General features: G+C 47.9%; 1 protein-coding gene across 1 annotated transcript in view; it reads right to left on the bottom strand.

Annotated features, from left to right (window-relative positions):
• Nucleotides 1–562: 562 nt before the first annotated feature.
• Nucleotides 563–11,915, bottom strand: part of SLC27A3 (solute carrier family 27 member 3) — a 28,485-nt gene continuing 17,132 nt past the window's right edge. The window contains exons 6-10 of the mRNA XM_060757986.2: nucleotides 8,210–8,300; nucleotides 7,920–8,118; nucleotides 5,256–5,353; nucleotides 4,985–5,115; nucleotides 563–2,833 (exon numbers count right to left, since the gene is read on the bottom strand). Coding sequence (XP_060613969.2) covers nucleotides 2,657–2,833; nucleotides 4,985–5,115; nucleotides 5,256–5,353; nucleotides 7,920–8,118; nucleotides 8,210–8,300 — 696 coding nt within the window. The 3' untranslated portion in view covers nucleotides 563–2,656. The remainder of the gene's footprint in view (nucleotides 2,834–4,984; nucleotides 5,116–5,255; nucleotides 5,354–7,919; nucleotides 8,119–8,209; nucleotides 8,301–11,915) is intronic.

The raw sequence follows: 11,915 nt of genomic DNA, 5'->3' as shown, positions 1-11,915 counted from the left end.
GCCAACTAATCCAACGCCCTTCTGCCATAATAGATGGAATCCTAGTCGGATGGGACCCCAAAGGCCATCTAGTCCAACCCCCTTCTGCCATAATAGATAAATGGTTTTTCTACCTATATAAACATGTTTATATTTTGTACATTTCAGCGATTATTAATTATTATTATTTATAATAATAAATAATAATAATTAAATAATAATAATTGTTATTATTATTATTTATTAATAATTAATAATAATAACCGCTCTTAACTATTGGATCTCCCAGTATCCATGGCTCTTAACTATTCCAGAGCATGTATTATTACTTCACCCCCAACAAAGCTCTGAAAATACCATTAGCCACAGATGCAGGCGAAACGTCAGGAGAGAATGCTACCGGGACAGGGCCACACAGGCTAAGAAACTCACAGCAACCCAATTCAATTATGTTTGTATTTCTTTGCATTGATTGATTGGCTAATTGAAGTTATCCTGATGACCTCACTTTTCTTTCTGGATTGAGATCCAAAGACGACAACGACAACAATAACAACAACAGAGAGCAATAAGAACAACTTGATAATGGTATAAAAAGAGGGCTTTTTATTGGAAGTAGTATTCAAAAACCAATCGATCGATAGGTTTGATTGACATTCCGCTTTCCTCGCAGAAATCGGGAAACATTTTTTCAATGCATTTTGATCGTATGCTTATAGAAAACTATAAATCCCTCCCCCAAAGTTTACGAAGTTCTAGACATTGAGTAAGGCAGGAAAAAGACAACAGTTTTGCAAATTTTTCCGTCCGGAAAAAGGCTCGAGTCCAACAGCGATCCAATAATGGGAGATGTCGAAAATCCCGTGATCGGTTCCAGTAAACAGTTATATAACGGGACTTCAATATCCGCGGATTCAGAATCCTGAACTTTTTTTGCCTTGGAAATCCTTGCAAAAGCATCGTTTTTGGTCCCATTGTCCACGGCTTGGAAATATTGCAAAACCCCTCCAAATACAAAACCTTGATTTTGCAAAATTGTATACAAAAAATTCATTTCGCGACGCCGTTGTATAGAACGGGACTTCGATATCCGCGGATTTGGAATGCTGAGAGATAAGGAATGTATTGGATCTCCCAGTAAGCATGGCATACTGGGATCTGGGAAGGATATACTGTTGTCTCCCAGCATGCGCTTCTTGTTTCCATCACAGAATAGTGCATACTGGGATATATGTGATTGTAAACAGTGGGTCACCCAATATCCGCGGTCCAAAGCATGGCGTATACTGGGATGTGGGGAGTATTTGATGCACGGCTTTTTCCATCTTAATGCACGCTATACTGGGATACAGTGGTCTCCCAGTATGGTAATGCCAGAATGAGTATGACATACTGGGATATCAAAAGAATATATACTGGATCTCCCAGCATATGCTAGCCCCTCCATTCCAAAAGTATACTGGGATACTGGGGGACTATATTGATTTCCCAGTATGTGTTGGGAAGTGCATACTGGGATATAGGGCTGTAAACAGTGGTCTCCCAGTGTGCTCGTTCTGGAGTATGACATACTGGGATATGTGGGGGAGAATATACTGGATCTCTCAGCATGCAGTATGACCCCCATCTCAAACGTATACTGGGATATTGGGGCGCAATATTGATTTCCCACTGGGAAGTGCATACTGGGATATAGGGCTGTAAACAGTGGTCTCCCAGTATGGTCATGCCTAGTCATGGCATACTGGGATGTAGGGAAGGAGACTGGACCTCCCAGTATGCATTGCTCCCAAAGTATACTGGGATGTAGTGGAAGTATCCTGGATCTCCCAGCACATGCCATTCCCTCCATTGTTAAAGTATACTGGGATACTGGGGGGATATATTAGTTTCCCAGTATGTACTGGGAAGTGCATACTGGGATATAGGGCTGTAAACAGTGGTCTCTCAGTATGGTCATGCCAAGTCACGGCATACTGGGATGTAGGGAAGGAGACTGGACTTCCCAGTATGCACTGCTCCCAAAGTATACTGGGATGTAGTGGATTTCCCAGCACGCACTGCTCCCTCCATCCCAGAAGAGTGCATACTGGGATATATATGACCGTAAACAGTGGGTCTCCCAGTATGCCCGTTCCAAAGCATAGCATATACTGGGATATGGGGAGCATTTGCTGGACTTCCCCGGAGGCACTAATCTTTCCATCCTAAAGGATGCCATACTGGGATACAGTGGTCTCCCAGTATGGTCATGGCAAGTCATGGCATACTGGGATGTAGGGAAGGAGACTGGACCTCCCAGCATTGCTGTTCCAGGTTATTGCATACTGGGATATGGGGAGAATATACTGGATCACCCAGTATGCACTTGGGATATCAGGCTGTAAACAGTGGTCTCCCAGTATGGTCATTCCAGAGCATGGCATATACTGGGACATAGGGGAAAACATACTGGATCTCCCAGCATGCACTGCTTGTTTCATCCCAGAGCACAGCACACTGGGATATGGAGAAGCAGGCTGTTTTCACTCCAGAGCATGGTATACTGGGATGTCATGGGACTGTGCACTGGGATATTGGGGTGGTCTCTCACCACACTTGTTCCAGAGCATGGCATACTGGGATCTGGGGAGGATATGTACTGGGTTCCCCAGCATGCCCTGCTCCATTGGGTGCATTACAAGCGGATGTCTCCGGCCATGATGCGCTCCCAGAGGTTGGGGGTCAGGGGCACGTAGGTCTTCGCTGCCTCATCCAGGACGTAAAGGGGGTCCGCGATCCGGTTCGGGTCGAAGCCCTCGGCCGCCAAGCGGACCTTCTTCTGCTTGAAGGTCTCCGTCAACTCCAGATGGTCCTGGAGACAAGGAAGAAAGCAAAGCAGTATGAGTGGCGACCACATCATTGACTCCGTTTGAGCCTCTATAGGACCTTAGAGTGCTGAGAAGGACAAAGGGCCCCACACAATGACAACAAAACCCCCTAACCCTGACCCAGTTTCGAAGATTCACAAATCAGTCTCTGCAAAGCCATGGTCTCCTTCTGCTGCCAGACTTCTCTGGCATCCCCTGCCACATCGGACTACATATCCCATTATCCCTGTTGGGTCTGTAACACTGACATATTGAAAGGTTGGCAGAATGTCGGTTTCCAGACTGCATCAGGAATGGGCAAAGGCTACCTTTGGCCACGGATCCTGCTGTTGTATATGTAAATGGAAGTGGACAGTATCACACAACACACACACAACCACTAACGTTAGAACAGTTGTTATTTTGCAGAATTGCACAAAATGGAATTGGGGAAAAAATGGGTCCCGTTTTCGTGGCCCTCAAAGACTTCCTCCCTGACTTCTCAACTGGCTCGACTTCCAGGGATTTCGTCCCTTAAATTTACCAAGAGATAACTCTCTGGATTGACTTCCTCCATCTGACCCATCGCCACAAAGATCCACAAATATTACACAAATCTCTGAACATTGCAATTGTCCACCAACTCCTTCTCCTTCAACCACATTTCCATCCATTTCAAGAATGTGTCCAAATGTGGCACGACCACATTTCCGTCCATTTCGAGAAGGTGTTCACAGACCTCTTCTCCAACGAGTGGCACAACCACATCCGTCCGTTTCAAGAAGGTGTCTGCAGACCCCTTCTCCAATGAGTGACACCACAATATTTCCGTCCATTTCAAGAAGGTGTCTGCAGACCCCTTCTCCAACAAGTGGTACAACCACATTTCCATCCATTTCGAGACAGACTTCGCAGATCCCTTCTCCAACAAGTGGCACGACCACATTTCCATCCATTTCGAGACGGAGTCCACAGACCTCTACTCCAACGAGAGTGGCATGACCACATTTCCGTCTGTTCAAGAAGGAGTCCGCAGACCCCTTCTCCAACGAGTGGCACGACCACATTTCCATCCGTTTCAAGAAGGAGTTCACAGACCCCTTCTCCAACGAGTGGCACGACCACATTTCTGTCCATTCTGAGAAGGGGTCCGCAGACCCCTTCTCCAATGAGTGACAAGGCCACATTTCAATATGTTTCAAGACGGACTTCGCAGACCCCCTCTCCAACACGTGGCTCGACCACATTTCCATCCATTTTGAGAAGGTGTCCGCAGACCCCTTCTCCAACGAGTGGCACAACCACATCCGTCCGTTTCAAGAAGGTGTCCGCAGACCCCTTCTCCAACGAGTGGCACGACCACATTTCCATCCATTTTGAGAAGGTGTCTGCAGACCCCTTCTCCAACGAGTGGCACGACCACATTTCCGTCCATTTCGAGAAGGTGTCCGCAGACCCCTTCTCCAACGAGTGGCACGACCACATTTCCATCCATTTTGAGAAGGTGTCTGCAGACCCCTTCTCCAACGAGTGGCATGACCACATTTCCGTCCATTTCGAGATGGAGTCCACAGTCCTCTACTCCAACGAGTGGCACGACCACATTTCCGTCCGTTTCAAGAAGGTGTCTGCAGACCCCTTCTCCAACGAGTGGCATGACCACATTTCCGTCCATTTCGAGATGGAGTCCACAGTCCTCTACTCCAACAAATGGCACAACCATATTTCCCTCTGTTTCGAGAAGGTGTCCACAGACCCCTTCTCCAACGAGTGGCATGACCACATTTTCGTCCATTTCAAGAAGGTGTCCGCAGACCCCTTCTCCAACGAGAACATTTCCATATGTTTCAAGACAGACTTCGCAGACCCCCTCTCCAACAAGTGGCATGACCACATTTCCCATCCGTTTCGAGAAAGTGTCTGCAGACCCCTTCTCCAACGAGTGACACGACCACATTTCCATGTTTCGAGACCGTCTTCGCAGCTCCCCTCTCCAACGAGTGGTACGACCACATTTCTGTCCATTTCGAGAAGGTGTCCGCAGACCCCTACTCCAACGAGTGACACGACCACATTTCTGTCTGTTTCGAGAAGGTTTTGCAAGCAGTCCCCCAAACCAGGAGTTAAGGCTCCGGGAGGAAAAGTGTGTCACATACCTGGATACGCAAGAAGCGGGGTCGGGCGTACGATGGGAGGAGCTCCACCGCATGCGCATAGACTTCCTCTCCGTCAAACTCCCGCCCGGTCTTTAGCACTATGGCGGCCATTCCTGCTCGACCTTCACAATCTGGAGGAAGACAAAGTGGAGGTGTCATAAGCCTATGAGCATGATGCTATGCCAAAAAACCCTCCACGATGAGGGGCACTGTATCTGTCGATCAGAATAGGACCCGCCTCCCCCAGCTCCTTCCTGCCATGGAAGTTCACCTGGGAGGGACACTCCGTACACGGTGACATCCTGAAGGCTCTCCAAGGCGGCCATGATCTCTGCCACTTCGGTGGTGGCCACGTTCTCGCCTTTCCACCTATTTGGCAAGAAAGAGAAGAGTGTTTATGTTGTGTGTCAGCCCGTCCAGCCTGTGATTGTGTCTGATGTTCATGATGGGAATGGGGATGATCTTCCTGATGGTGGGCCTGGGTCTGTTGGAAATGGGGATGAGGGTCTACCTGGGCCTAAGTTAAACTCAGACGAGAAGTCCGAGCTATCTCAGGAAGATTCATAAGGCCACATTCCTGGGAGAGGCTCTTCAGTCTTTCTCAGAGCAACTATCTGAAGATGTATAAATATGTGAGAGGAAGCCACAGGGAGGAGGGAGCAAGGTTGTTTTCTGCTTCCTTAGAGACTAGGACGCGGAACAATGGCTTCAAACTACAAGAGAGGAGATTCCATCTGAACATGAGGAAGAACTTCCTGACTGTGAGAGCAGTTCAGCAGTGGAACTCTCTGCCCTGGAGTGTGGTGGAGTCTCCTTCTTTGGAAGCTTTTAAACAGAGGCTGGATGGCCATCTTTCAGGGGTGATTTGAATGCAATATTCCTGCTTCTTGGCAGAATGGGGTTGGACTGGATGGCCCATGAGGTCTCTTCCAACTCTTTGATTCTATGATTCTGTGATTTGCCAGGTGCAGAAGTTAACGAGTGTCAAGTTAACGAGAGTGTAGATGGAAGGAAAGGCTTTTGTAAACAGAGACAGAATGCTCAGGCACGAAGAAGATCCATTCGTTTACAGGAAAGATAAGAAAAGTCAAGAGAAATGCTTTCCTTTCAGTTCCGGGATCAGGAAAAGCCTTATATTGATACATAGGAAAGAGTTGCCTCAGTCGGGTCAACGTTGGAAGTTCATCACGGTCTTGTTTCCAAATGCTCTTAGTTTCATGTATCAAGTTTTTGCCAAGCTCATGATTTGTGTATTGGATTATACATGCTGCCTTGTTTCTGGATTGTTGTTCCAATTGATCTTATTTTGCCTTGAAGCTCATGGACTATCCTTTGTTTTGGAGACTTTAGTGTTTTTGCTAATTTTATGGCTTTCACTACCATTTTCTTCCATAAACTGCTTGCTTATTTTACCAAGTTTAAGATCAGGGGTGTTCCTGCTCTGGAGTACAACAGTTTATGGGTTCCCGCGCTTCCTTCAGAGGCCATCTTCTCCTGTCAGGCTTATGGAAAAGAAATTCCATCTATAACCTCGGAAAACGTCCGCCAAAGTTCTTGCTTTGACCAGCAGAGCCCTCTTGTGGCCAGTCCTATATTACCATTTATTTGATTCACAGAGGGACAGGCAAAGCGAAATCTGGAGGGTAGTGGTCTATCCTGAACCCTGTTTGGAAGTCGCAAACAAAGCCTGGAAAGCCTGCCAAAGTTGAAATTTGGGCACACGAAAACACCCCCAAAGTTCCTTCCACCTCATACCCATCCTTCTTAAAAGGCCAAACAGGATCCATAGATAGTTGGCCGACATTTTGTTTGTTTGTTTGTTTGTTTGTTTATTGTAGTTGTATACCGCCTTTCTCAGCCTTATCGGCGACTCAAAGACTCTAAAGAAAAGCAGAGGGCTCTGGACACGCTTCAGCGTTGATCCTGTCCTCATATGTTGGATCTCGTGTAAGTCAAGGAACACTGTATAATAAATTCCAACACAGCTGATCTGAGCACTAAACAAATGGAGCCATGGACACACAGGTGGCTAAATGGAATCACAAATGGAAAGCAATTACAAGGAGAACTCTCCACTAGGTGGGAGGCTCGGAACTCAGATCGCTACTTGTGAGAAATGGGCCGAGTGACAGCTTGTATTGCAAAAAATACATATATTGGGTCTTTCGTAAGTCAAGGAATCACTGTATAAGAAATTCCAAAACAGCTGATCTGAGCAATAAACAAATGGAGCCATGGACACACAGGTGGCTAAATGGAATCACAAATGGAAAGCAATTACAATGAGAACTCTCCACCAGGTGGGAGGTTCGGAACTCAGATCGCTGCTTGTGAGAAATGGGCCAAGATTGTGGCGCAGCTGCATTAAGATCACTCCGACCAAAAGGTCATGAGTTCGAAGCCAGCCCGGGTTGGAGTAGGTTCCCAACCAATTGTGTGTAGCCTGTTTTGACGTTTGCAACCCGAAAGACAGTTGCATCTGTCAAGTAGGAAAATAAGGTACCACCTTAAAGTATGGGGAGGCTAAATTAACTGATTTATGAGGCCATAAAGAAGACTCCAGCAAAGCATTCCAGTGGGGAAGCATGCGGGGAATGCGGAAGTGCTTCATCAGCGTCGCAGATGGACGAGGAAAGCGACAGTTCCCCTGGCGGCCAGAAAAAGTTAAAAAGCCTCTGTGTATGTCTGTATATGTTTGTATGTCAAAAATTGGCATTGAATGTTTGTCATATATGTGTACACTGTAATCTGCCCTGAGTCCCCGGTGGGGTGAGAAGGAGGGCAGAATAGAAAAGCTGTAAATAAATAAATAAATAACTTAGCCTAGAATTTAAACCCGCCAAGGAACTTTCTAAATCCTCTGAGTGATCCTATGCTATGATTCTGCCATAACACAGAATCGTCTCGAAGGCGTACAATACCATACACAACTCACCGGAAAGTGTCTCCGATCCGATCCCGGAAGCTGATGAAGCCGTGGTCGTCTTGCACCATCAAATCGCCAGTGTTGAAGTAAACGTCGCCGTCGGCAAAGACCCTGCGCAAAAGCTTGGACTCAGAGAGCTCTCGGGCTCCGGCGTACCCCAGGAACGGCTTTTCGGACGTCACCGGCGAAATCAGGAGCCCCGGCTCTCCTGTCACAAGTGGCCGGAAAACGGGGCGGTGGTTGAGATCACGGAACGGGAACGAGGCAGAGGGAAAGGGAAGGGAACTCGTCAAACTCACCCGGTTTCACTCGAAGGCAACGACCGTCCTGGTTCCGAACGGGAGCCCCCTCGACCACGTCGTAACGGATCAGCTCAAAAGCACTGAAAATCTGTTTGAAAAGAAATATATAATTCAGAGGCATTATGGGAGAACGGTTGAAAAATTTGGGATCTTATCTAGCTTCTATATGCAAAAATGTGTATGTGGCTGAGGTGTCCATTTACACAGACAGCCTTGGGCCTCTATAGTGTCTAAAGTGCTGGGAAGGCTCCAAAGGCACTCTCTCCACTGACATTGCAGGAAACATGTAATCCAAACTCTGCCAATGTCCTCCTCACCACCCAAGGAATGCTTTCATTCAGGGACTAGATTTTAGGTGTTTCCTCCTCCACCACAGGCAGGCATCCCAGGGTTCCTTTCTCTCTCCATTGGTGTGGAAATTGCATTACCCCGCACCCACCCACCCCCACCATCCAAGGAATGCTTTCATTCAGGGACTAGATTTTAGGTGTTTCCTCCACCACAGGCAGGCATCCCAGGGTTCCTTTCTCTCTCCATCGGTGTGGAATTTGCAGTGCCCCGCACCCATCACCCAAGGAATGCTTTCATTCAGAGACTAGATTTTAGGTGTTTCCTCCTCCACCACAGGCAGGCATCCCAGGGTTCCTTTCTCTCTCCATTGGTGTGGAAATTGCATTACCCCACACCCACCCACCCCCACCATCCAAGGAATGCTTTCAGTTAGAGACTAGATTTTAGGTGTTTCCTCCACCACAGGCAGGCATCCCAGGGTTTCTTTCTCTCTCCATTGGTATGGAAATTGCATTACCCCGCACCCACCCACCCCCACCATCCAAGGAATGCTTTCATTCAGGGACTAGATTTTAGGTGTTTCCTCCACCACAGGCAGGCATCCCAGGGTTCCTTTCTCTCTCAATTGGTGTGGAATTTGCATTACCCCGCACCCACCCACTCCCACCATCCAAGGAATGCTTTCATTCAGGGACTAGATTTTAGGTGTTTCCTCCTCCACCACAGTCAGGCATCCCAGGGTTCCTTTCTCTCTCCATTGGTGTGGAATTTACATTACCCTGCACCAACCCACCCCCACCATCCAAGGAATGCTTTCATTCAGACTAGATTTTAGGTGTTTCCTCCACCACAGGCAGGCATCCCAGGGTTCCTTTCTCTCTCCATTGGTGTGGAAATTGCACTACCCCGCACCCACCCGCACCCACCATCCAAGGAATGCTTTCATTCAGGGACGAGATTTTAGGTGTTTCCTCCACCACAGGCAGGCATCCCAGGGTTCCTTTCACTCTCCATTGGTGTGGAAATTGCATTACCCCGCGCCCGCCCACCCCACCATCCAAGGAATGCTTTCATTCAGACTAGATTTTAGGTGTTTCCTCCACCACAGGCAGGCATCCCAGGGTTCCTTTTTCTCTCAATTGGTGTGGAATTTGCATTACCCCGCACCCACCATCCAAGAAATGCTTTCATTCAGACTAGATTTTAGGTGTTTCCTCCACCACAGGCAGGCATCCCATGGTTCCTTTCTCTCCATTGGTGTGGAATTTGCATTACCCCGCACCCACCCACTCCCACCATCCAAGGAATGCTTTCATTCAGGGACTAGATTTTAGGTGTTTCCTCCTCCACCACAGGCAGGCATCCCAGGGTTCCTTTCTCTCTCCATTGGTGTGGAAATTGCAATACCCCACTCCCACCCACCCCCACCATCCAAGAAATGCTTTCATTCAGGGATGAGATTTTAGGTGTTTCCTCCACCACAGGTAGGCATCCCAGGGTTACTTTCTCTCTCCATTGGTGTGGAAATTGCATTATCCCGCACCCACTCACCCCCACCATCCAAGGAATGCTTTCATTCAGACTGGATTTTAGGTGTTTCCTCCTCCGCCACAGGCAGGCATCCCAGGGTTCCTTTCTCTCTCCATTGGTGTGGAAATTGCATTACCCCGCACCAACCCACCCACTGCCTCTCCCTTAACCCTTTCCTTCGGCACACAGCAAATTGATCGGCAACGGAACAATCTGGAGGGGTTTGTAGTTGGAAGTTGTAGTTCACCCTGCATCAAAGCAGAGCACTGTGACTCCCATTGATAATGGACCTGGACCGCATTTGACACACAGAACCCCTATGACGAGGTTTGGGGGGGAATTTACCTTGATTTATAGGAGTTGTAGTTCCCTGAGCCCAGACATACACAGACCCAACATGACTAACTGGAAATATTGAGAGGATTTGGGGGTGACTGTCCTTGGCATATGGGAGTTGTAGTTCACCCTTATCCAGAGAGCACTGAACCCAGATAACGATGGATCCGGACCACACTTGGCACACAGACCCAATATGACCAACCGTGAATACTGACAGGATTTGGGAGTGACTACCCTTGGCATATGGGAGTTGTAGTTCACCCTTATCCAAAGAGCCTGAACCCAGATGACGACAGATCTGGACCAAACTTGGCACACACACCCAACATGACCAACTGTGAAGACTGACAGGATTTGGGAGTGACTGCCCTTGGCATACGGGAGTTGTAGTTCACCTGACAGGATATGGGAATGACTGCCCTTGGAATATGGGAGTTGTAGTTCACCCTTATCCAGAGAGCACTGAACCCGGCCGACGACAGATCTGGACCACATTTGACACACAGACCCAACATGACCAATTGTGAATACTGACAGGATTTGGGGGTGACTGCCCTTGGCATACGGGAGTTGTAGTTCACCTGACAGGATTTGGGAATGACTGCCCTTGGAATATGGGAATTGTAGTTCACCCTTATCCAGAGAGCACTGAACCCAGACGACGACAGATCTGAACCCCACTTGACACACAGACCCAATATGACCAACTGTGAATACTGACAGGATTTGCGAGTGACTGCCCTTGGAATATGGGAATTGTAGTTCACCCTTATTCAGAGAGCACTGAACCCAGACGACGACAGATCTGGACCAAACTTGGCACACAGACCCAACATGACCAATTATAAATACTGACAGGATTTGTGAGTAACTACCCTTGGCATATGGGAGTTGTAGTTCAGCCTTATCCAGAGAGCACTGGACCCAGACAATGACAGATCTGGACCACATTTGACACACAGACCCAACATGACCAACTGTGAATACTGACAGGATTTGGGAGTGACTACCCTTGGCATATGGGAGTTGTAGTTCACCTGACAGGATTTGGGAATGACTGCCCTTGGACTATGGGAATTGTAGTTTACCCTTATCCAGAGAGCACTGAACCGAGACGACAGCAGATCTGGACCAAACTTGGCATACAGACCTAACATGACCAATTATGAATACTGACAGGATTTAGGAGTGACTGCCCTTGGCATACGGGAGTTGTAATTCATCTGACAGGATTTGGGAATGACTGCCCTTGGAATATGGGAATTGTAGTTCACCCTTATCCAGAGAGCACTGAACCCAGACGACGACAGATCTGGACCACATTTGACACACAGACCCAACATGACCAACTGTGAATACTGACAGGATTTGTGAGTGACTACCCTTGGCATATGGGAGTTGTAGTTCACCTGACAGGATTTGGGAATGACTGCCCTTGGAATATGGGAATTGTAGTTCACCCTTATCCAGAGAGCACTGAACCCAGATGACGACAGATCTGAACCACACTTGACACACAGACCCAATATGACCAACTGTGGAT

The sequence above is a fragment of the Anolis sagrei genome, chromosome 12, assembly GCF_037176765.1.
Source record: "Anolis sagrei isolate rAnoSag1 chromosome 12, rAnoSag1.mat, whole genome shotgun sequence".
Lineage (NCBI taxonomy): Eukaryota > Metazoa > Chordata > Lepidosauria > Squamata > Dactyloidae > Anolis > Anolis sagrei.
The sequence above is the reverse complement of the archived record's forward strand: the minus strand, read 5'-3'. Positions and strand labels throughout refer to the sequence as shown.